Below are 27,407 nucleotides of genomic sequence, written 5' to 3'. Positions count from 1 at the left end.
ACAATTGTTGCAGTGGCGTCATCTGTTGAAGACATCGACAAGCGAATTTCAGAACTCACTCGGTCATGGGTTTCCAGCTGGTGCTGACATCTACATTTGAATTGATCTTGTGAATTGATTGTCCTTCGTTTTTGATTCTTGAAATCACACTCATAAATACTCGATGTTTTGGTTTGCTTGTAAACTTCTATCGAATAATTTATTAGTAAGTACTTCCGATGAATCATTGAAACCAATTTTTTTAACTTACCGTCCCCGTATTTAATTTATCGTCCCCGTTTACTTACTTTTGCCAAGGTCCGAAACAGCTGTGAAGTGAAATGAAGCGCAATCTTTTCCGCAATGTTTACATTTTGTTGTTGGTGACAGGAAAGTTGTAGCATATTTATTTGTTTTGTTTATGAATTATCAATTTTTTTTTTTTTAACGGAGGAGGGACCATCCGTGGGACATTTATATCCAGCATTTAAATGATTTTCGAACAAGACATTTATATCATTTTCGAGACAGGTTTGTTTCTTATTTTTAAAACACCAGGGGGACGACGACATGTTTTTTAGATAATGTTGATTTTTGCCTATACGATACTGATACAGTGGATTGTATTGTTGCGCCATTCATCATGTGCTGTCATGTTGGTTTAAAATCATGTTTTGTTTGTTTATTTAAAGCTGACCTGCCACGTTTATTGCATCATAAAAGTTCCGATTGTAGTTTCCTATATATTTATTCAGACTTGTTTGTTTACATGAGGTTTAATTTATTTAAGGAAACTTCTCTCAAACCACCTTTAACAAGGTTGGTAAGCATTATTGCCCCTTTAAAAAGGATGAAAAAAATTCATATAAATAGTTGTGATGTATAGAGCCTGGATTATATGCAAATTGCATATCTGCATAGGCATTTGTATATTTTGGCCTTTTTTAGCATTAATGCATAGAATCAAAGAATTTTCAGAATAAGTGCATATTTTTGAAGAGTTATTTGAGCTCACTCTATTTTTTTTTTTTTTTATAATTTATGAAATAAATATTGTTCATATTATTATAACATCACTTTTTGTTTCTTTCCGAGGGTTGGATTTAGTGAATTAATAGATATTTGTAAAGTATTTTACGAATATTAATCGTTTTATTGAAAGGCTGTTTCTAGAGATATGTCAAAGTGTTAAATTTTTTTTTTTTAAATAGTGACAGAATTCTTTTTCACTGGTATTTTTGTTACGATGCCACAGAGTTGGTCGGCTTAAGTTGGTTTTCTGTAGTTCCCAACTTCGAGGCGCAAATGCGAGATGAATTCCCCTGTTAAAAGTTTCGCCACGGGGTGCAACCAGCCTACAATGATACAATTACTCAAGCAATAGGCCTACACTTCCCTCATTGGAAAATTGACGGTGCATGGCAGCACTACACATACCAATCATTACACAGAAACCGACTTCACGTTAGGTCTACAACATATACATCATGCACAGCTCCCAGCATGACCCGGGTCTTCGACCACCGGCTAAAATCTCTTCATAGAGACAGCGGCGGTCCATGATCTGGTTAGGAGGAGGAGGAGGTATTTTCTTTACTGAGCAGCTACAACAAACTTGAAATTGAGAATGCCAGAATAAATAATATGTAAAAGTTATTTGCATATGCGATGTGTGCATACGTATGTGGGGATATTTTGTTTTTTCAGTGAATGAATGCATATGCAGTAAGAAATAGAAAAGATGCATTTTAAAAACACATATTTTTTTTATGCATAGTGTCTATTTTCTCATTTTTTCTGCATATTTTGGAACTTTTAGCATTTTCAGGAATTTTAGTGCATATTCTAGGTGGCAGGGGGGGGGGTTTATCTCTCATTTTGGCATTTTAAGGGTATATTTTGACATTTTTAAGTGCATATTTTTATAAGTTTCGAGAATATTTCGCCCCTTTTTTAGTGCATATAATCCGGGCTCTTATGATGTAATTGGAGGCATATGACAGTCCTGCTCCTAAAGTGTTATAACAATTAATTGTGTTCATCTAGTGATAGGTTATTGTTCGTGTTTCTAGGAAACATGATTAGGTTGAACACCAACAGGTGATGGTTCTAAAACCGCCAATGAAAAATGTGGGCCATCTCTAAAGTTCTGTAATGGCTGAAATCAAGATTTTTCTTTTCCATATGGACCCTTGGGCACTGCCTAGGAAGTGATCTTGGGCCATTAAGCCAGGTTTTTCTTGCCACATGAACCGAATAGGACCATTTCACATTGGCAGAAACGTGTAACATAATCACGCTATGTGTTTTCCTAGTGTGACACATTAGCTCAGGGCGGCTATATAGCATATGGCCCTAGCATCCGCTATTCTGTCATCAGTATGTTCTGGTTTGAAAGGAAAGGGAAAGAAAACACAACAAAAATGAAGAGAAGATGGGTGAAATGCATGGCACACAATTCATTGGACTTCTCCTGAAGCAGTCGACTAATCATGCCTGGCGCAAAGCACTGTTGTGAGACGTATTGTATTCTGTAGCAAAACAGTTATACTGAATTTTCTATTTATTAATGGACGGGGCGTGTGCTGGGTGATTCACGCTGTATGTGGCACAGAAAACTTGTGTCTAGGAAAGCCCGGTTTTAGCCACCATAAGCCCCGTTCACATGTGCAAATATTGTGGTGGCATTGGGAATTCGAGCACCCGCTTGACGAAATTTTTTCTTCATGCAGAAAGAAATGAAGAGCAGTCGCTGGTGCAAATTCTTGAAGCAGGCTTTAAACCTTCTTTCTCTATTTCCCATGTGAACCAGGGTATAATGACCTTATAGCATTATCTAACTTATGGGGGAGGGGGGGGCTATATAATTAGGACATTTCTAATGTAACAAAGGTATTGAAAAATAAATTTTTCTGAGCCATCTCAAATTACTCCGACTTGGATATCCGGTGTTCCACGGTGTTATTATTTATGATGAACTTCAGTATCTCAAATTTCACCAGAACATTAAAAAAATTGCAATGAAGAGGTGGCGAAATTTCAAGATTTGTAACTAATTTATTTTAGATTAATGTTCAAGACAGGTGTTTACTGGAATGCCCGAAGGGGTTACATCTGGCCCGCAAAAGGTGTTCCAGTAAAAAAGTATTGATACATACAACAGGATAAATGCCTAGGCTGATCATATTTCCTTCATGAAATACGAGAAATTGCAAGTAAAGTTGCTAATAAGAGCTTAAAAAAATGTCAAAGAAAAAGCAAAGTTGCCAATTACAACCAAAATTATTGTCAAAGACTTGCCATCTATCACTAAGGAAAAATTGCCAACGGCCTAGGCAATGCAATGTTACTGCAAATCTCAATAAGTAGAAAGTTCCGTTCAACACAAAATATGAAAAATGAATATATTTATATTACATTATATTGAGCGTAATTAATTATGATGGAGTCATAATTATCCATCATGAAAATTATCTTAGTTCTTTGTTTCAAAAATTCAAGTTAGCCTCATTGAAAATAAAAGAAAGACTGCGGAAAATTTTGTAAAAAAAAATTTGGGGCAATCAAAATTACAGGAAAGTTCCGTAAAATGCTGGTCATGTGATCAGCCAATAGCTACAAATTCTAAAAATACTGCATATCACGCCCGCAGACTGAAAAGGTTGTGCACTCCTGTCTTCACAGATCAAAATAATAGTACGTTTTAAGTATATTATTTTCTGGGATAACAGAACTATTTTATTTATTTTTTAGGACTTGACGATTTCTTTCTATGTGAATAGACACACAGTGTCATAAATTCTGAAAATTTTCTTTTAACTTTTAATTTAGTGATCATACATAAAAAATTCATTTAGGCATCAATATTTCCATGTTGCTTTAGCAACCTTTATTTCTTTCTGCTAAACATGAAACTCCGATCATATTGCCATACAGCAATTAACTACTGAACTACTGACTGAGCTGCATTGAAAACATATTTAGATCTTGGGAGAAATTCACGTTATACTTCCATCTTCGTCTTGAGAACAGAGGGGGCTTTCGGAAAGAGTAAGTACGGAAATATAGCATGAATTTCTCCCAAGACCTAAATAGATTTCCAACACAGCTCAATCAGTAGTTAATACTGATATATATATATACAGAAGGCTCCATCTATCAGTGGCTGCCTTGGAAATGGAAAAATAAATTTTTTTGCTAATTTTTAAGATTGAACCTGACAGTAGAATTCATGGTAGTGGACGGGCATCCTGTCATACTACGTCATTTGCTGCCCCACCTTGGCAACCTGGCTACTGGGATTTTTCAAGACATGGGATAATATAACATGTAAGATAATAACTCTATCATAGTTCACTTTGAATAATGGTGCACACTAATAATGGTAGTGTGAAGGCAAAAATAAAGAATCAACAGAACTCGTGGAAGAAAGACCTGACTATGCTGAGTTCCTCCAAAGCAGAACATTTTGCATTTTTCTGCAACATACTCTCAGCTGACTAAAAATGTTCTGCTGTAAAAATTCCTTTATAGTGTTTTCTATGCAGAACAGATCTTTTCTTAAAATTGTTCCCAAGGTTGTTCTATGGGGTATGTCACAGTTTTTGGCTTTGGGGCTGAATACCATGAAGCTGTTTTCGCTGAACGATTAAAACTTATCACTTCGAATAACACAACTTTTTTTTAAATTTCTTGCAGCAACTAATTTTTGAAATTCATATGCTGTAACGTAAACTAAAGAGCATCTAAAGATGTTGCCAAGATCTATGTTGTCAGAGCCATCAGTTGAGCTACATCTTGGATCATCGTCGTCTCATGCATCTGGTAGTTCGAACACTCTCAATCTCGCTGAAGATTGGAACAGAAGCTCTGGGCTCATGAACAAGCCTCTTCATGGTTGGCTCCATCCAGACCAGAAAATCACAGAAAATGGAGTATGTTATGGTGTTAGGGTATGTTTCGTTTCCTCTATAATTTTTTTTTTAATTATCTTTTGATTATTGTGTATCAATTAGGTTTCTTGAATAGAGAGCTAATGACCCAGCATCACTAGATTGTGGTTGCGAGCGTTATACTAAATGGAGGCTTATTTCCTTTGCAATCTTGTGTAGCACAGGAGTTGGTAACTGACCTGTCTCCCTATAGGGCTCAAAAAATTGTTTAAGGTACATCGACATGCTTGCACTATGTGTTGTGCTTGAGTAATTCACTCAGCAATTGCATGTGAGTGGGACGATAGATGTCGACAGATTTACGAGGCAAAGTAACAAAAGTTGTACTTCCTATAATCCTTTGACAGTCCATGAATCAAAGAGATTTGCATTGCACCTTTTAGATTTTGTATAGCAAAGGCTGTGGCACAGTGATCGGGGTGGGGGTGGGGGACCTAACCCAAATTATGTCAATAATGTGTTCGGAGACGGATGAAGTAAGTTGCGAAAGTAATCACATGTTTTTCCAATGGTAATGCCCTTCCTCATCAGGAGAAGGAGGGAATCAAATTTGCCAATTTTATTTATTATTTATTGTCAATTAATCTATTTTTTATGTGATTTTTCTTTCATAGAAACATTTTTCTCTAAGATACACAAATTGTGAGAGTGTGTAGGGTGGTGTAAGTCAGCTCATTAATGTATTATATGCTGAAATGTAACATTGCTGTGACAAAAATGCATTATTTTCTCAAATTTCATGAATAATGAAAAATATTTAAGGGAAAAAATAAGTCTAAAGTAAAAAAAAATGTTTATTAGTAAAATAAAATATGAAATTCAGTTAAATTTTTCTAAAAATTTTATTATATCGCAAAAATACCACTAAAATTATGAAATTTTTATGAAAAAAAACTGAAAAGAAATATTGGGAAATTTAAAAACAGAAATTTTTGAAAAAAACCATTAAAAAACAAAATTTAAAAAAATAAAAATTTCTAGTTTGATTATGTCAACAAATTTAAAAATTAAAATCAGCTCTGAAAGAAATATAGGATTGTTTCGCTTTGTCTGCCCATGCTTTTGGGGGTTTGTCAAAGAACTGTGCTACCCTTTCTTCATTGAAACCTCTCATTTGCATTAGAGATGAGACTTCTAGCCATCTTGATGCCAGTTGAGGATTTCTTTACATGAACGAATAATATTTTTTTTTCCAGCCATTATCACCTCCTTGTTGAAAAAGTGATCCATTTCATATTGTTTTACCACATAAAAGGAAAGGTTTTTTTTAACATCATTTCTTGTTAAGCCAAACATGCGTTCCTCAAATTTTATTATTTAAGATGTCAATTCTCTTTCCATAGATGCATTGGTTGGTCTACCAAAAGGCTTCAACTGCTGCATAGTTCTCAAAAATGCCACTTGAGATTAGCCTTTGGCATTCCATACATTTAACCAGCTGCATTCAATCCTATTTCTTTCCTTTTTAAAGCTCTAGTAAACAATTCCAAATCTTCAACACTCCACTGCACATATTTCCTTCTTTTGGGCATTCCCCTGTGGGGGAAAAAGAAGAAACTATCAGGATATAGGGCCTATAAGGTTACTACTACTACTTTACCATACATGTACCGTACACGTACACATTCCTCTGTGGAATTTCTAACAAATCTGCACATGCTGGAATGTGTGTTCTGAGTGTATGAATTGCCCTATTATATTTATGTTGTTATTATTATTCGAGTTGCACTTGTGTTGTGTTCGTGCCGCCATCTGTCTTCCATATTCTGAAGTATAGATGGAAATGCTTGAATTTTCATATTATGTCAGTATCGTCGTAGGTCTACCTGCTCTTTGCAAAGGCCTATAAAGGCTAACAGATATTTTAATACATCCTAATACGTGCATGACTGAATATATGAATATGTATATTTTTTCAGTATATTGGGTGCCTGGAAATAAATACATCAATGAAGAGTTTGGATTTTGATACAAGATCACTAGTGGCCAAGTAAGATGAAACAATATTTTTTGTTTTGTTAATGCAGTTTTTTAAAACTAATTTCTGTATTATTAATTTTGCAGATTTCAATTTAAAAGTGAGTGTGGCAGGAGGGGGGGGGGGAGAGAAAAATAAAACCAAAGCTAAAATTACATTTCGGGATGTGTTAAATCTTACTGGATAGAATTTCTCTTTTCTCCATTTTATGAACTGACACATTTTTATGAACTAGTCCTCTAGTCCCGAACAATATGTCATGTCCTTCAACGTCTTTCTCATGTACAAACTTTTGATTTTACGAACTAATCATGCAAGTCCATTCAAGCTTGTAAAAAATCTAGCATCGACTATATATTTTTTTCAATGTATACATTTTGTATACAATAGAACTTCTATTATCTGACTCTCATTTTTCTATAACCCTATGTTAACTGATGTCGATTTCCTCAGTGTGATAATTCCCCCCCCCCCACCCAAAAGTCACTTGCATGCATTTATTCTGCGAGTTAGTTGGGTATCCCTGTATTTGGGTATCACACGGTGATGTCCAAGAATCAATCAAGTTATGTTTCCAGACAAGAACTACTTGTATGTGTTTGTATTGGAGTTATTATTTTTTAATTTTCTGACTGATATATTTCTGTAATTTCGCAATTTAGGGAATGTATAAACAGGCTTTGTGAAGCTGCGGGCTTGAAAACAGCAGATAAGAAAAAGAAGGTAATACTTATACAGTAAAACTTTGGATTATATCAGTAACTCGGTTTCGCAAAACGAACAAAAATTTTAAACAAATTTTGACTTGATTAACGAGCAATGCTTCAGAACATGAGCAAAAATTTTAGATTTTACAGATTTTGACTTGAGAAAGGAGATATTTCTCACAAAACAGGTAGTACGTGTGCCAGTATTCTATCATAACATTTCACTCACAATTTGAAATGTAGATGATAGCACTAACTTTGCACACTATGCTAGGTGCTCATGCAGGCTACAAGAGACACATTCCTCTGGCACAACTCATTTGGCAGTAAATTGCCCATAGCAGAGAGCCATAGCCCAGAGTTGTGCTTGGTTTCAAAGAAAAGAAAGAAAGTGCATATGCCAAAGACCTCTAGATGAGCACTAGTCTATATGAAGCTTTTGCATATTCGTTTTGTCTTGCTAAAAGTTGTCATCAACTAAAAGTTGATGGTTCACTTTCTCTCATTGCGATCTTGGCAAATTAACAGACCCAGGCTCAAGCATTTTTTTAAGGGTTGTTTTAATCATTATAATGAAAGACCAAATTCAAAAATATATTGTTATGCCAAAGAAATAGAACTCCTTGATAGTTTAAGAGCACTTGTTTGATTCGGGAGCATTCATTAAGGCGTCACTAACTACGAAAGTGGCATTAATAGCACAAACCCATGAAAGACTGTCACCCTCTTATACAAGTAGGAATTCTGTTAGTAGGAAGTCTTTACAAGTAGGAATTCCTGAGTGAATTCCCCCTTCCATCTTCTATATCATTCGAATATATTCTAGAGCTTTTAATATAATAAGCAAAAATACAGTAATTTAAAATAAATCAACCGTCACTTTTCCTTTGAAAAGGATCATGGCTGGCACGAAGGAGACAATCGTGGAATAAATTGTTTGAGTTTCCATTATTTCCTATGGAGAAGTTTGATTCGACAAATGCAAATGTTCTGGATTACGAGTACATTCACAGAACAAATTATGATAATAAACCAAAGTTCTGCTATATATTTTTTCTCCCTTTTAACCATTCTTTTCATATGTTTTCTTTTGTCTTTATCAAGTCATAGCTTTTTATTTTTATGTAAAACATCGCTTATGGAAGTAATCATTCACTTATAATTAGCTTAGGATGTTTTATTTCTGAGTACAACGCTAGAAATTCAGTTATATTTAGATTACTGTGTTTTTAATTGTTCATTTGGAGTTGAGGTATTTTTTTAGTAATGATATTGACATATTTTTACTTGGAAATCTCAATATTGATCTGCTACTGAAATTATTAAATTTTATTATTAAAAAATTATTAAAAAAAATTATTTTTTTTTAATTGGGTTGCTGTATTTTTGAAACATATGACAACCATATTTTTATGGGCATCTTTTTATCAGCCACCTCGTTGGGCATTTTGCCTGTTGTGGCGTTGTATTTGTATTTGTATTTGTATTAAAAGTTTTCTAGATTCCATTTTGCTGCATTAGCCACTAAATTTCTCTTTCAGGTTGACAAACGTTTATCAAGAATGTTGGCTGAGAAACCTAATATGGATTATGCTGGTTCCAATGTTAGTTTAACGATAACCAGTTCATATCTGAATATTGTGGTCTTGGACAGCGGAGAGGTATGTGTGAGTGCATAATGGGAAAACAAGTTCCTGGCATATTACTTGTAGTTTAAATATATCTTTTATATTAGATAAGCAAAGATCACAGACTGAGCAGAAATTTAATAATATTTTATCTAATATTGGGCTTCTTTTCCACTTTCATTTTACAGGTCATTGCGAGTCATGAGATGCCAAACATTTCTTTTGCATCTGGCGGTGATGCTGTAAGTAATGTAATATTTAGCACATAAATACGCCAGTGTTGTGTTTAGTTGTTATTATGCCATTTTCTTTCAGGTTTTTTATTTGTTTTCCATTTGTGTTAGAGTGATTCCATGCCATGGTACCTTGTGCAATATGATTATGTGATAAAAAAAAGTTGTAATGATCCATGTAAAAATCGTTAAACTTGCACATTAGCGTAGGCCTATATGTTGCTTTGGCCAAAGTACAACTACTTTGCACATTGGTCTGAACTTAATGATGACTTTAGACATTGACTATAAACTGTACCAGTGTTTCCTAACCTTTTTGATGTCGTTAACCGTGTGTAACCAAAGTCAATGCACCATGGCCACAAGCCCTGATTTTGGCATGGGCATCGCTTTGCCCATGGTCTTCTCATGTCAAAGTCAGACTCTAGGGCTTCCATCTCATAAAATCAAAACTGCCGCTGTGGTGGTCGAGTGGTCATAGTGACGGACTCGCATCGCGGAGACCCGGGTTCAAGCCCCACCGTCACCACAGTGGTGGTCGGCTGAAGTTTGTTTTCTGTGGTTCCCAACTTCGAGGCGCGAATGCGAGCCGATCTCCCCGTTAAAAAGTCTTGCCACAGAGAGCAACAGTCCTACAAACAGTACAAATATTCAGTCACTACACATCACTCACTTCACTTCTGAGATATAGATGGCAGCACTGAAAAATCATACACAACACTAGATATGCACTCAGACTGTTAGGTACACGCACTTACACTTCCGGCACAACTCACTAGGTAGTAAATTGCCTATGGCAATAGACCTGAGTTGTGCTCGGTTTGAAAAAAAAAAAAAATCAAAACTGCATTTTTTTTCAAAATTTACTATTATAGAAATGGAAGTTTTCAGTTTTAAATCACCAAATATGTCCTCCAGTGTCATTGTCATGTGTCATCAACATCCCCATAAAGTACTTGCAAACCCCTGGGGGGTGGGGGGAGTCCACAGACCACAAGATGATAAAAACTAATCTCACAAACTGTTCTTTTTTTTCTTCAAATTGTTACATAAATTCACTTTTGATTGGAGTGGGATGACCATTTATCTTGCAGATGATGGAATTTATTAATTGACAATTTACCTTGAGATAACAAATTAAGGATTTACAAATGCAATAGGACTGTGATTACTTCAGAGCCAGAATCCATGTCCTGCTGAGCTTTATTGCCCCTCCCCTCTCTCTATCTCTCTGATTGTAGGAATTTTTATGTTTAAATCATCATGATATTGGTTTTTCTAGTACCTCAGACTTTATAGCGAGCTGATCTCCCCATTAAAAAGTCTCGCCACGGAGAGCAACAGGCCTACAAACAGTAAAAATATTCAATCATCACACTTCACTTCTGAAGTATACATGGCAGCACTGAAAAATCTGACAATACTAGATACTCACTCAGACTGTTAAGTACACACCCTTACACTTCCGGCACAACTCACTAGGTAGTAAATTGTCCATGGTGATAGACCTGAGTTGTGCTCTGTTTGAAAGAAAGTACATTAGACCCTCTTCGTTCCAAGGCCATCAACAAAACTAGCGAGACAACCAATCAGATCACTCGCAGCTTCTTGTCCAAAGATGTAAAGATGCCACTTATGGGACATCAACCATTCGATACTCAGTATGACGAATCAGAGGAAGCGACACCTCTGACAGGCTGAAAAAGGATAAGCATATGCTGTATTTTAGTTGTTTGGTTTGGTCGGTTTGTTGTTGAAAAGCCTTGAATTTCCAACTAAAAAACGAATATTCAAATTTAATATCAAGTTATGGCACATCCCGATGATGCTAACCCCTTGTGTTGAGTAAAATGAATGCTTAATGATGACAGCTTTTTCTCCAGAGATCGTCTCTTCCAATTGGCAATGGCCAAAACTCTTATCAAGTACTATTATGATTATATTTTTGATTTACTTTGTGTATGATATTTTTTAGGATACCTTAGATTTTATTTCATACGTGGCCAAGGATACAAAGTATGGCAGAGCTTGTTTCGTTCTGGAATGTGGTGGTGGGTTAGCTCAAGATGTCATAATTACCATTGGTCAAGCATTCGAATTGAGGTATAAAAGGTTTCTGAAAGGATCTCCATCAGCCTCAAATGATTCTAATCAGTGAGTGTGCCAGTTTAATTTTCATTAAATCCATTATGTGATTTCTTCATGTAGAAAATTGAATTTCATTAAAATAAAGTCAGATATTGATGAATATACAGTGAAATGCCTACATAGCAATGCTAAAGCAACAGGAAAAATATATCATTATAAAGGAATTATTGTTATAGATATATCGACACTATGAAAAGTGCATCAGGACCAGAAAATAATATTGTTCCGGATAATTTTTCACAAGACTTCGAGATTGCAAAACAAGAAGTGGTTCGACGGACAAACAGATTTATTTGCAGAACAGCAATTTACACGTATTTACAAGCTAATCAGAAAGCTAACAACTTTCTCGCAAAGTTAAATCACAACTGACTTTTCATCCAGTCTTTTTCTATTCGAGCCTCAAAATCTCAACTCCCTACTATTTATACATCTGGCGAAACTTCGAGAAAAGGAACATTCTGCAAAATTCTACTTTACAGTTTCCAAGTTGGCGGCGCCACCGTACAGAGGTGCGGAACCATTGTCTGGAGGGGCGGGACCTTCTAAAATTTTCCCACCAATTGCACCTTTTTCCGATTAACCAAAACCGGTATCAACTCTCATTGCCAACAGAAGATTGTGATAAAGAATTGTGCCATCCATCATCTATAGTTCATAACATTATTGTTATAAAAGATAGCGTCAGAGATGTATTTATGGCTTTGCCGCCTGTGAGCTATTAAAATTTTGCCACCCTTCTCTATTAATTATCTTGCCTAATTTAATGTTCTTGACCACCAATTACCTAAATTTGCAGTTCCTCTGAACTTATCGCCCTGAACTATAGTTACATACCCGGACTAAGTTATTTACCTGTTTATTTCTAAATCTTGATGTCATTATCTAATATAGCACAGTTCAAGCGACCTCACAAAATGGGAACATCCATCCTGCTCCAGATGATCCAGAATATTACAATGATTTGCCTGGCAAAGTTCCCCCGGATATAACTACAGATATAAAATCAGAGGCTAGCACTTCAGCAAAACCCAAATCACAGGTATGTGGTCTGTGTCGTTAATTGCCATAACTTTGACCTGTTAACTCTAATGTATATAAATTTCAGCAGTTTCAAGTATGTAAGTGAATTTCGAACAAAAGTTTTCGGACTGATAGTTCCATGTTTGGAAAATTTTGTGTGTTGATTGTTGTGCATTAATAAATTTCGTTAAAAAAACTTTTTTCAATATGTTTGTGATTCAAAGCCTATATCATCTTCAGAAATCATATTCTCATGAGAAATGGCTAACTTTCTTTATAATAACATAGTCATTAATCATCGCTCATAATTGCAATTCACTACTGCACAAAATTAGTGCCAACCCCCATTCATCCCAATGGATGATTCAACTGAGTTCGTCGAAAAAATTAGTTTATGTCACATTAATCTGATTGGTTGTGCACAAACATATAAAGTATGTGATTCATTTTAATTTTGATTGTTCATATTTGAAATATGTTTTACAATTAATAATATTCATTTTGCCAGCCTGAAACATCCGCAGGTGCTGCGGCTGCTGCGAATATGGATGTAAATCATAATCCAGAGTCTGCTGTTAGCAATCCAACAGTCAAAAATGATGTAGGAGAGAGTCTCATTGATTTTGCTGCTGATATATCAAATGTGAGCCCCTGTAGAAAGCCTGAACCTGGTAATGTACTATTTCATACATTTGAACTTTATTATTGGCCAGCAACCCTTATTCCCCAGTCCCACTTTTTCCCTGTTATTTATACCATTTTTACTTATACAGAGTTGCCAACTACTGCAGATTGTTCATAGTTTCTACAAACGGCAGCAATGAACTATGGAGCTACAGGAGACATTCTGAATACCACTGAAATCAGTTTTAAAAAAATCGTGTCTTTGAGTTTCTTGTGGTGTTTTGCTTATTTTTATTATTATCATATTATTTTTGCTAAAACTATACCAAGTTATTTATTGAGTTAATTTAACTGTTACCAAGTTATTTATTGAGTTAATTTAACTGTTACCGAGTTATTTATTGAGTTAATTTAACTGTTACCAAGTTATTTATTGAGTTAATTAAACTGTTACCAAGTTATTTATTGAGTTAATTTAACTGTTACCAAGTTATTTGAGGTAAAAAATTTGAGAGTCAATCTTTACCGTAATGATGAATTTGAATGAATGCATGTGAGAGAGTTTGAGAGAAGACAAACTCGGAGCCGATCTGTTTTGTCTGTGTGAAGAAGGCAATCTCTGAAGCCGCATCTAAACTCGTCGTTCTATTCAATGTCCAAATGCATAAAAACTTGTTTTCCATCAAAATCGTCCCATGCTGTGGGATAAAAACAGGTTTTTGAATGGGTCAGCGCGGCAGGTCTGGACCCGGTTTCATTTGCATAGTGCATGGTCGAGCTTGCCGAACTTATGTCAGAAAGAATGTTTCATCGTAAGTGCCATAGGAGCTCTGATACGAAGAAAACTAGGATGAGGGGGGTGTAAGGTTGCTAGACGTTTGTGTATATGGCCCCCTGCAGGTTGGGATTGCATTGAATATTCATGAATTATTAAGGGACTCTGCAACACTGGAATGTTTAGGAGATGGGGGTTCTTATGTGCTCTAAGCCAGTGGTTCTCAACCGGGGGCCATATGGTACTGGGATACTTCAAGGGGGCCACGGAAGAAAATTGAGAAAGGGGCCATGACAGGTGGTTTGGAGGGCTGCAGAGAGCTGAGGAGAAAAATTAAGGTGTGAAGAAATAAAAAAAGCTTTTATATTAGTGAGTGGACACTTACAGAATCCAACAAAACTACCCGAAAAACCAGGGCCATTTTAGGGCATGGACAAACCCGGGACTCACCGCCTACATTCTGCAGCAGGTTCCCTAGGATGGGGATTTTTCACAAGGCCCCTCTAGATTAAATGTAGTGTGAAAAAACAAAAAATGATGAAAACTATATCAGGCCTTCCAGGCTGCAGCTCTGTCAGTCCCACTCTTGTGAGGGGGTCAAACCCGGGGGTCTCAGGTCCATAAGTGACCCCACCTCATGATATTTTGTATAGTACAATATAGTATTGTATAGTACAATAAATTTCGAAAATAAGTAGGAGTATGTAGGCTGTTTATTTACACCTAAGTGTGAGACTACCATAGCATCATTTTACCTAGGGGGACCCCATGATGTTGAGATGGCCCTGAATAGAACTCGGACTAGCTGGGAGCTCAATAAATTCTAGCTCAGTGGTTCGGAGATCAATCTTATTTGCAAAATTTTCGTTCAGTATAAATTTACTGAAAAAATCCAATACGTATAAAGGATCGTACTTCTAGATGAGTTTCGAAGACTCTGGGTAAGACAGGGGAGCCACGAAAAAAAAAATGTGGTTCAAAGGGGGCCACGGGCAAAAAAAGGTTAAGAAACACTGCTCTAAGCCCTGTAGGTTCCGGTGCCACTGAGGTCTGTATTTAATGAACTTTGAACTAAAATTAAAAAAGAAATTAAATTTTTGAGTGATTTTTTTGAAATCGTACTATGATTATGTTGTCCTGGAGGGGGGGGGGGGAAGGGTACACCCCCCATGGCAAAGCTGAACATTTACCACTACTGACGAGTTTTAAGCTAATGTTGGCATGTCTGCTTATATAACCTGTCACTTATTTTTATATTATTACATATATTCTGTTACTTATTGTACCTGTCATATAGTAGAAACTTCAGTGTCGTGTGAGGACTCGTTTTTTATAGTTCTTTTTATTTCCAAAGAAATAATTTCACTAGAATTGCTAATCAAGATATCAACAGCAATTTTAAAATTTTTACTAATTCTGTGTTTGTGAAATCTCAAATGACAAATCAATAAAATTAAGCATATATCAGAGTTGCCATACACATGTGAGTGCTCCTCTATTGATACTGAGCATAAACAGTGATAGCAACTCGAGAAAGGTTCAAGACCCCCCCCCCCTCCACTATAAGCAATGTGCACTGTTACTATACTGAATATACTTGTGTATAAGTTGAGGTTTTTTGTTCAAAAATCTGTTCTAAAATTAAAGGGGGAGAAGGGGTCGACTAATACAGTTAAAAAAGGTTTTTAACAGCTGGCTGATGCGAAGATATATTTTGGAAAGAAAGAACATTCAACTGCCCCTACTGGTAATCGAACCCTGGTGGCATTGTCAGCAATTGTGAGCTTTGGCCTGAATTAGGTCCGACCGTTCATGTATGGTCCAGTTCACTGCACACGAGATCCAAGGAAATATGGAGATATTTGTTGCCATTGTAGTCTGGTGTGGTTTACTCAGAAAGTGAAAGGACGTGGGTTCGATTCCCTGCAGGGGCAGTTGAATTTTCTCTCTTTACAAAATATATCTTTGCATCAGCCAACTGTTAGAAACCTTTGTATGGACAGCGGAGAGTGACAATCTTTGTATAATACAGTTAAACCTTTCTATCTCAAAATTGATAAAACCAAAAAAACATTTTGAGAAATAGAGTTTTTTTGCATGTAAGAAAGGGAAAATACGCCAAAGATTGTAAAAGTTTTGATTGATAAAAATTTAATACTCTATTATACTACAGTCGATCATTTTTATAATATTCCTGGCTATGACATTTTCTCGCTTAGTACGACTTATTTTCAACTCTAATAATTCTCATTAAGATTTTCCATTTAACATATTTTTTAGTCCATGAGCATAATTTGTTCATGACAGATTTTTGAAAAACGTTATAAACGGGATCCTGTATACATACCAACTAAATTTTTTGTTGAAAGGCGTAATCAATGTTCAATTATACTACCATACATGCAAATATACTAAAATACTTTTTTTTCTTTTACATTACCTCATTTTATTTACATACCTTTAAAATAATACGTAAGCTAAGATTGATGCATAGTTTCTGTTCTTTGAGTCTTCACAGTGTCATCTCTACAGTAAAGTTAGATCATCTGTTGTATTTTTGTCACCCGAGTCAGCCACACATTCAGCAATAATTTTGGTATCGTAAAAGTGTGCGCGTGTGGTGCAAATTTGTAGGGAATTGTCTATTTCCACAAAATCAGAAAATGAAATTTCGAAATTCATTTGTTTTTAGCAGTGGAAATAAGATGTTGAATAAAAGGCCTATCTACCAGGTCAGTTTTTTTTTTGTGCATTTCTATCTGCAAGTGTTGCGAGATGTCTTGCTAATACTCTTATATTACTTATTCTCAGTGGAACTCTATCTCTGTCATAAGAATTTTTTCCTCTGTGATCATAAGCTAAAATCATTGCAAGCATGATGGACTCTCTGTTTGACTACTACCAAACCACATATTCCTCTGAATGAAAGTTTGAGAATTGTTGATATATGTTTTTCATATCAATAATGAAAGTAGCAGATGCTTAATTTTTTTTTTTTTTTTTGTGTTACTTGCTCACTACAGAGAGACTTTTTTTTCAAATAAGATATGGTTGGCATTTATACCTTTATATTGGCTGAAGTTGGTTTTGTATAGTTTAGCACCAATGTCCACTGTGCTATCTGCAGGCATTGAAAACCTAGATCCTCGCTATGTGAACCCATCACAATCCCCACATGATTGTACAACCGCTCTTCATGTTCGAGCACAGGGGCAGCTTGAGAAAAAAATCTCTACACATCTGGGACCTGTTTTTGATGCCCCCCAACCACATTGTTTTGGTCAAGGATCTTTTGACTTCATCAGTCATAGTAATGGAGACGTCTGCTGATGACACCTGCAACATTGCTCAGTACAAAATAGATTAAGTAGAAAAAGATGTATCCTACTCTTTCCCAACTCTTCAAAAACTCATTTCTTTGGAATTATCAATTGGCACCATGTTGTGTATTATTTTTAAAACTGCTTTTTTCTTATAACCAAATTTCTAAAAATAGTTTGGTAATTGGTATGTTATTCTGAGCTTCCCCGCAAAATTGAAATATAAATAAAAAAATTTATTTAGCCCCTTACTAAATGTTCATATCTGTATGCCAGAGGTAAAGGGCACTATGTCACAAAAGGGGAAATTTTACAGGAAAGCAGTTTAAAAATTGTTCTGTGTGTGTGTGTTTTTATTAAGCTCGCTGTTTTATAAAGTGAGTGTCTCTGTTATTTATTGAAATAGAACTTTGTGCCTATACTTACGTGTAGTGTAACAAAAATATTGCAAATTAATAGCGTTATCCCAATCTTGACGAAAATGAACATAGTGCCCTTCACCTCCAGCATACGGATATATAAGACTGTATCGCATGTTTTATTAAAATATAATTCCTCTCACTCATGTACATACATGGAAAAAAATCATATATATCTAAGATGAGTTTTTTATTTATTTTTTTGTTTCCATTATAGAATATGTAAATACTACCGCTGCTATATTCAATGAAAGGTTGACAGCAGCAGCGAATGCAAATGTGGATGTTTTTGACATGCGTAAGTGATATGGTGTTTATTTGCATATCTTTGAGATGGTTGTCTCTACTCTTAATGCGAAAACAAATTCACATTAGATGAAGCACATATGTTTTACAGATATGAGTTATGGCATTGGTTAACTTTGAGATAGTACAGAGTTGGAACTAGGGGGGGGGGGGAGCAAAAGAAGGCTCTCGTGTCCTCAGTTTACCCATTTTAGGGGAAACAAAAAATACTGTTGTATGACTTATACAATGAAAGGGTTGTTATTATCACAAGTGAAAAAAAGGTCAAATGCTGCTGTTCCAAATCAGCTATAAACTGTAGGTCCTGGTCTAATGTCCCACCCACATGACTGCAGTGCAGCAAAAATGATTAAATCATTTAATCAAATCACAATACAATGGCATAGCTGCTAACTTTGAAAAATGGGAATTACAGAGATTTTCGTTTGGATCTGAATTCTGTACAAAAATAAATAGAAAAGGGATTTTTTTAAAAACAAAGTAGGGATTTTCCATAAATGAAAGTAAAATTTTAGGGGATTTTGCCTCTTTTAGAAAAACATGACATCATGCTAGGCATTGCAAATTAGCCAAAAAGTAGGAAAATTACCTGTCATCACTACTCTTGAATCAAACCACACAAACAACAAAAATCTCCCTCAGGTTCAAAGCAGGACATAAAGACATAACGGGACCTATGGTCATACTAGATACAAGTCATCTTACTGATTTGACTGTCAAGAGGCTAAAATGATGCTTGCTGTTGTCAAATTTTGTCCTCTGTCAAAATGATTTTTTTTTTTTTTGTTTGTGATTTGATGCTATGATGATTACTTACACATTTGTATAGCATTTTGAGAAGAAAAACAAAGCACCTGCTTTCTCAAATAAATTCTTTGGGAATAATTTTATCCGCTAAAGAGTAGGAATTTTTCATGATCACTGTCAAAATTTGAGAGCTGTAAGAGTTTTCTGTAAGTTTGGGAGATGGTGTATATAGAAATCTGGGAGCCTCCTATAACATCTGGGAAACTTGGCAGATATGCAATGGAATATATAAAAGTGCTATAGCGAGAGTTCTCCAAGCAAGAGATGAAACAGCTTTGTCACCAATCATGTCAGACAATTTAAATCTATTCTTTTCAGATAAAGTGATTGTACATGAGGAATCACTCGTCAGCTATCAGCAACTGAGCTTTCCAAATCGTCCAGGGTGGGGAGTGTCATAGTCAAGTCTCATCTGGTGCTTGTGCAATGTTAATTGCATTCCTTGTATTTTTTTCATGTATCCCATATTAACAGACACCAAAGTGAAACAAAATTTCTTCACTAAAAGTGTTTAATTACCTTTAACAAATTATTTTTAAATTTCACAATAATTAAGCTTCTATGTGCATCGGTTAGCAAAATTCACCAAAAATATTTCTGAACAAGAAAAACAGATTTCGCTCACCAAGGTTCATCATTTCAACGTTTCACAGCAATATTTGTCCAAGATAGTCACTATGGCACACCTTGATAGTTCCCAACTGGAATCGTCGATAATGTTAGACACACAGCAGATGAACTGACAAAGGAGCAACTTCTTACTTGGGTTGACCCACCATCCAAGTGCACGATACGATTTATGGAAATCTTCTGGTTAGAAATAAACATGATAGAAACATCCAGCAACAAACGTGAAGTTATACGACATCAATAATTCCAGCGATTGAAATAGTTATCATGTATCATGACATCATGATAATCATCACACCTTAGGCAAGTCACAGACCTCAATACATTCAAGTCATGTCTCTGTAATAAGCTTTGAAGATAATAGTAATAATTGCATTTTTAAAACGACATGGACCGGCCGGCAACGTTTAAAGTGCCTAAGCACAATCATTCAAACAGCTAACTTATTTTAGATAAGGAACTAGATTTCAAGTGAGAAGATAATGACTGAACACACCACACTATTTATATAAGAGAGAACAGACTTTGTTTCTGACTCATTATCTCCGGATGGGATGTATACAGAGCATAACAGAAACATGTGAATTAGCACATAATCACAGTATCTCAAATTGAAACAACATTTCAATGAAATCATCGATTGGCAGTGATCACTAACATACAATCATCAAAACCGATTGTAAGCTGAACTGAAAGGTATTTTTTCATAAAAAATAGTGACTATAAATGAGCAACCGTAACCTTCTCTCTGTGGGTATGGAGTCACGTCGCACTTGGGGGACTATATCTAACTCAATAAGGGCCTTCTCACACGGGAATACTAAAGTCTGACGACTAATAGGAGACTCTGTATCGAACTGATCCAACCCGTATATTTCTATGGTGCTCTTCACATGAGGATATTATCAATGATATATCGTACACAACAAGGGTCACTGGCGAATTTATGAGATAGTGGAATGAAACATTTGTAGTGCGACTCCATAGTATTTCTTCACAATGTTCGCTCCTAACTCGACTCGTTCATGTACACTCGATTCTACAGTCAAGGCTACTTGAGATCAATATGAGTGTCTTGTGTGAGGAGGCCCTTATATAAATAGCAAAGGAATGTGATGATGGACATGATATATTTGTTTTGTTTTTTTAAATTGAAGTTTTATTGTATACTAAAATTTTGTGGGAACTATAGTTCAAAGTGTTAATATGATTAAAAGCCACATCCTTACCCTAGACATACGCCCAAAAAAAACCACATTTATTTATTATTGAAATACGGTAAAACTTCTCTTTTAGGTGAGAGGTTTTACTCTGATTTACTGGAATTTATTGAATTTATTCTATTAAGGAACGGGACAAAAAAATTCTCCATAAAAGAGGAGCAACCGTTAATCAGGAGTGTGAAATGAATACTTTTGTTATACAGTGGGGACATTATTATTTGGCCATAAAAGAAGGGTGACTGCATCTGTGGGGTGACCATTAAGAGAGGTTTTACTGTATACACATATTTTCAACATTTTTTTTTCTTCTGAAATACAGAGCCACTTTCTAAAGCGCTGCCGCTCGACATATCACCCTTATCCCCAATATCGCAGACCATGCCTTCTCTGTTTCCTATTTCATCTTCGGTGTCATCGGCATCTGCTGCTGGATCATCATCTCAAGCTGCCGCACAAACCATACCCAGTACGAGCACTGCTGCTGATAACAGTGATTCTCTTTCATCTGCTATGAAAAGAGTGAGAGCTTCCGTTGTCAATGAGCCATGGTTCCATGGGATAATCAGCAGGAAAGACAGCGAGATGCTGGTCACTAAAGATGGAGACTTTTTGGTTCGAGAATCTCAAGGATCCCCAGGGCAGTACGTACTGACCGGAATGCAGAGTGGACAGAGGAAGCATCTGCTGTTGGTGGATCCTGAAGGGGTGGTAGGTTTTTCACTTTTTTTTCTCTTCTTTTGTGAATATCTTATGGCATAGATTTCAAAATAATCAATTGTAATGCTGCCATCTTTCAGAAATGACAGCTATGTTGAATTTTTGATAATAAGACTAAATCAATCATAGTCTTTAGCTTGCAACAATAAATATCAAATGGTGTGTTGCTAATTTACTTTTTGGTAATGTTTCTCGATCAACACTAATGATTCCTTGGGCGAACACAGAGAACGAAGGACCATTCCCCCATGCTTTGTCTTATTCGATTCATGATCATTCTAATTCCTTCTTTGTTGTGAAACACATCCCACTGACTTCTTTAGCAACCTCTTGTGAATCATCTTTTCAATAGGGTGTCTACCCTAATGGAAGAGTCACAAAATAAGAAAAAGGTCAGATTTTTAAATTAGACAATTTCCATATTTTTCCTAACAAGTTCCTGTGTGCAATTTTATTCCTGAAAATCATGGGTCAGTTTTCATCACAAAAGTCAGATTGGTACCCACTATCATTGGTGTGCGCAAAATGGGGGGTTTGGGGTTCCAACCCCTTTCCTGAAGCTGAGATTATAGTGTTATTTTGTAGAAAAAACTTAAACCCCCACTTAAGAAGAAAAAAAATTGAACCCCCCCCTCCCCCGAGAAAGTTCTGCATATGCCTATGTGTCCACGATCATATATCTACCACACAGAATAGTTTTCCGACTTTCTGAAGTGCCAACATGAGTCAGCTTCTATTTTACAAAAGGAAAACATCACTACAGTGAGCAGCAGAAACAATTGGGGTTTCTATTGTTAATTGTTATTGTGCCAAATCTCAACGAAATATTTTCCTTAGTTAGCAAAAGTGATATTTTGCTCAATAAAGAGTGTTATTGCCAATTTTGCAGAATAAGTCTAGCAAAATTCACCAATTTCCCTTTGACTATGTGGTAGACATTCTGTTCAAAACTACTGCTTTAGAGTGACATGATCAGCAAGATGTACGGCAAGAGATTTCAGAGATGAAATTATTTATGAAGTACCAATTAAGACAATGACCTCCGTGTGTGCCTGTCCTCTTTGAGGTGTGGGACATCTTTAGAACTAAGAATTAAATTATTATCATTTAGCCGTTTCTTTTTCATCATAATGCAGCTTCCCATGTAATCATACTATTTTAATAATGATGATAAATTTGCTGATGTAACTTATTAGGTTTTCGTGAATATTGCCAGACGAGAGGATATAGATGGATTTCCCAACATGAAGGCTGTTTTGTTTTAGTTAGTAAGTCCTTAATGCTAGTGAATGGCATCAGTGCTGGAATTAGATGTTGGAAAACTGGAACCCCCCCCCCCCCCACATAAAAATCATGGTCACGGCCCTCGTTGCCATCATTATCAAGAAAATTAGTGAAGCAGGAACAAACAATAAAAACAAAAAAATCAGCTTAAATTAGTAAAAATTAGTTAAAAATTAGTAAAAAATAATTCTCCCGATAATGCCAAACACTGTTGAGGACTTAACCCAAATATATGACAGCCTTCAAGCCTGAAAAATTTGCCTCTCCCCTCTTAAATTTGCTTATTAGTTTGAAGGTGACACAGTAAAGACTAAACCACATCCCAAAAATTTTGCCTAGGACGAAAATATTCTTGTTCACAACTTAGTTTTATAAGAGTCAAAGTTATTGCATCTCTTGTGAATTTTATAGCTGCTAACTTTGGAGAATTAGGAGGATTTTTTATGTAGATCCAGATTCCGCGGGAAAAAACATATAAAAAGGATTTTTGGAAAAAGGGATTTTTCATGGATAAAAATTAAAATGTTAGGAATTTTTTTCCCTTTTGGAAGAACATGATATTTTGCTGGTCATTACTCATTATCGCCCAAATTTGCTGATCATTGCTAAACGTAGGTTAAATTACCTGTTATTACTGAACTGAAATCAAATCCCGCCAACATAAAAATTGTCATCCGGCCAAACAAATTAGGACTTGAGACTTAACGAGACATGGTCAGACAATATGCAAATCATCTCGCTGGTTCAATTGGTGAGAGCCCAAACTGACTCTGGCTGTTTGGCAAACTTTGAGTTACCTCCTGTGAAATGAAAATTTCTTCGTGATTTGATGCCATGGGAATAATTTACCTGCGCTTGTGATGTCGTTTAATGAAAAAATTATTTAAATAAATCCAAAGTATTAATCCAATATTAATCCAAGTAAATTCTTCTAGAATGATTTTTTCACCTCGAAGTAGGAATTTTTTGCAACCACGGTAAAAATTCGAAATATATAAGAACTTTTTGGGAGATTGAGTAGAAATTTGAGAGCCTACCAGAAAGTTTGAGAGTGAATAAGTTTATGAACTTTATAATTTTCTGGGTTTCACGAATCGGTTTAGAGCAGTGGTTCTCAACTGGTGCTCCATGTGAACTCCCGGGGCTCCACGGCCGCTCAAGGGAAATAACAAAAGCCAGTAAATTTGAAGAAAAAAAAATTACAGTCGGCCCACCGTATTCACGGGGGTTACGTTCCGAGGGTGACAGCGAATACGGAAATCCGCGAATAACCGAAACCATAGGTTTTTCTTCATATATCTCGTTTACTGAATATCATGAGAAAGAGCTGGGTGACGCAGAGGTAGAAGGGAATGTAAAAGAGGGTGCAGCAATTGTTGGCGATGTTTTCTGGAAGAACAAATTGTGATTTTTCTGTTTGACGTGTCTTCTTCATATCATCAAGTATGTTGGAATATGTTGACAAGGCTTCCTCTACTAATTTTTCTACATGTGAGGAACGTAAAATATAGGTATCTATGTAATGAAAATAATCTATTGCTGATTTGATCTTGCGAAGCCCGTCCACTGTGTTACTTGTGGTGAACTTGTCTTCTACTTCTCCATCTTGATCTTCTTCATCTGGTATCGCTTCAGTTTCAGGATCAGTCAGCTACATTAATTCCTCCTCGGTCAATCTAGTAACAAAAGAACTTTGAATGGCATGTATTCACTCCCAAGGTACCTCCTAACTTCCAGAACGAAACACTGTTTAAACCACTTTTTTTTCTCTTGCTTAACTTCTTCCAAAATAGTGCAGTTTCGTTAAACACCTGGTAAGGTGCATAACATCTCTCTTCAATAATTTTCTACAAAGTCTTTGGAAATTTTCTAGCTGCCTCCCAGTCGGCAGAGGCTCGATCGCCAGTGCTTTTTACATTGCGTGATCCGAATCATCTCTTAAACCTATGAAACAACCTTCACTTGCATAAAATTATGATGAAATAGACATTTTCACCAGCCCTTTTCTTATAGAAGAGTAAAATTTTTCACCTTTTCTGTTTTAATATTACAATCAATTGGAATACTTTTTTGTATCAGTCTTGTACCCACAAAAAACAGCATTTTCTGTACGAGAACACGTAGATCCCGTAGGCGCTGCATAGTTTCGACTGCCACGGATGCAGCTACAGCTACGGCTGAACGAATTTCAGATTCCTTTTTCTTGATATACCTCACCGTAGATTCGTTGATTCCGTAATGGCGGACCACAGCAGGTATTGACTTACTTTCGCCAAGTATAGTCAGTATATCCAATTTTTCTTGTCAAGTTTTCACTTTTGTTTACCTTTTCCAAGCATTATCAGTAGCACTAGAAGAATGAGCCATCCTAAACAAACACAACTCAAATTTTGTAAACAAAACATGTGAATGACGATTGCTGAGTGTTGTCAAAAAAAAAATTTCAATAAAGGAAAAAATACCGCGAATACGGGGGGCCAACTGTATTAATATTTTTGAATAATAAAAATAAGTCAGTAACTTCGATGAATAAATAAAAAATAGGCCTATGGGCCCTGCCATAGAAATTATATACCAGAAAGGGCTCAGTGGGTCAAAAAAGGTTGAGAACCGCTGGTTTAGAGTGACAATAATATATCTCCTTATTTGTAAGTCAATTTTTTTTTTTACATCATCATTACAGATACGTACAAAAGATCAAGTTTTCGACAGCATCAGCCATTTGATTCACCACCACATGGACAACTCATTGCCCATAGTATCTTCAGAAAGTGCACTGCTGTTGAAGACACCTGTTTGCAAAATAATGCCAGTTGGAAAGTCGATCCAAGTGTGACAAGCTGTGAAAATTGTCTCCGATACATACATATATTCTTATCGTCTCTTTTCAAGGGTTTTTCTTTTTGATATAAGAACTTGTGAGTTCTTGGTGACTAGCCAAAATAAAATATCAGTCACGTATTTGTTTTACGTGAGGAGAAAAGTAATTTCTTGGCCATTGCTGTGAGGTGGCCATATTCGTGAAAGAAAGCTAGCAATGTACTCGCCACTTACGATATAGGATCGTGTACATATATTGATTTTTTAAAACAAAAAAAATCTATGCAATGAACTTTTTTTTCATATGGGGGAAAAGTGTATGTATATATACATATATTATGCACAAATAGGTATGGGGAGGGTTTTAGTTGGTAAGTAGTTCCGAGCATTAACTACTAGCATATTTTTTTAATGCAAGCGTTATGGCACAAGCAATAAATGCAATAAATCTATGTGATTGTTGTATTTGACTAGAATTCTGGAAACTAATGATGTCTTTGAATCAGTGTTTTCGTATCGGTAATGCGATCCAGTGTTCTTAAACCTTTATACGGCTGCGGACCAGTGAAAGTAGTTGGACGATTTCCCAGACTGGCAGAAATGGTGGAAATAATTTATGAACCGGACATGCTGACAGAAATAAAACCAATATAGAGACTGTATAATATTTAAATTAAATTCAAAATTATGTATGTAGTGGTTATATGAGTCTGGCAAAATTTTTCACGGACCAGGAGGAAATTCCTGCAGACTTGCATCGGTCTGTTGACCAGGGGGCTCCAGAACACTCCTGTAATCAGTTATTCGGATAAAATTCATGATTTTTTTTGTATGTATTCCGGTATTTTATCATGAAATCTGTAAAATGTTTTTAGCAGTTTTCCAGCTTAATTACAGTCAAACCCATAACGAACTGGATGAAATAAAACAATTTTGTCCATTAAATCAAGGGCAATCACAAAAAGATTATTTGGGATAAGGCGAGCTCGTGCCCAGGGCTGTTGACTACTTCAGAGCCTGCAGACTTGTCTTCTTTGTTCTTGCCTTTCACAGGAGTCTCTGAACATACCCTTATCAGAGTCATCTTTGGCCAATTAAACGTTGATCTGATGACGATGAAACATGCAAAATTTCTGCAGCCTTCTGGGCAACTGAAGTAATGTAGATGTTGACTGAATAAGTACAAGTGAAAGACAGGTGTCACCTGACAATCTCAAGCCTTTTGAAAATTTATTTGGAATCGTGTTAAAAAATAGTTTTTGTATATATCACCCTTAAAAGAGCGAAGGGGGGGGGGGTTATTATTGAAGCCTTTAAAATAAACTCAGTTATCATTTGGCTGTAAAAGAGAGGTGGCGATTAATAGAGGTTTTTCATAATAGTCTTGAGCACAATTTTTCTGATGCTAGGGAAAAAAAAGTCAATTGTCGATAATAGAAATTTTTCTGCTGCTGAACACATACATGGTTATAGCAATTTTAGCACTAGAGAATTTTTCATATTAATTCGTGTTCTTATAATTGAATGTCCCATTTTTCTTCGAGTGTACTATCTCTAATTTAAAAATCACTTAAACAAGTTTTAAGAATGCGACAAAATTTGAATGCCAAATCAAAAAAAGGAAACGAATCGCACATAATTATATTTTTTATGTATACATAGTTTTTTGGAAGTACGATGACGTACAGGTATATTTACAGTTTGTTGTGAAACACTAAAACATGTCAAGATCTGATATACATATATATATTTGCTTGTTTACTGTTGAACGTCCACCATCAAGTGTTTTTCTTAACTTTCGTGTACATTTTGAAAATAGATATTTTAATATTTT

The 27,407-nt window shown here is 35.7% G+C and overlaps 1 protein-coding gene across 2 annotated transcripts; it reads left to right on the top strand.

Moving 5' to 3' along the window:
* The first annotated feature begins 348 nt into the window (after nucleotides 1-348).
* LOC149088809 (SHC-transforming protein 1-like) lies at nucleotides 349-27,407 on the top strand. 2 transcript variants are annotated; one of them, XM_089250282.1, is made up of 12 exons: nucleotides 349-510; nucleotides 4,678-4,931; nucleotides 6,851-6,921; nucleotides 7,572-7,632; nucleotides 9,158-9,277; nucleotides 9,433-9,486; nucleotides 11,453-11,631; nucleotides 12,520-12,667; nucleotides 13,157-13,319; nucleotides 18,004-18,084; nucleotides 21,072-21,460; nucleotides 25,437-27,407. In XM_089250282.1, exons 2-12 carry the CDS (start codon nucleotides 4,731-4,733, stop codon nucleotides 25,587-25,589), a joined length of 1,620 nt encoding a protein of 539 aa, XP_089106408.1. In that variant the 5' UTR covers nucleotides 349-510; nucleotides 4,678-4,730; the 3' UTR covers nucleotides 25,590-27,407. The 2 variants fall into 2 exon arrangements, with proteins under 2 accessions (XP_089106408.1, XP_089106410.1); XM_089250284.1 differs by lacking the exon at nucleotides 349-510 and adding an exon at nucleotides 4,189-4,308.

Source organism: Pholcus phalangioides, unplaced genomic scaffold (assembly GCF_987345545.1).
Source record: "Pholcus phalangioides strain wild (caught in Gottingen) unplaced genomic scaffold, Ppha-v1.0 ptg000003l_1, whole genome shotgun sequence".
NCBI lineage: Eukaryota > Metazoa > Arthropoda > Arachnida > Araneae > Pholcidae > Pholcus > Pholcus phalangioides.
The sequence above is the reverse complement of the archived record's forward strand: the minus strand, read 5'-3'. Positions and strand labels throughout refer to the sequence as shown.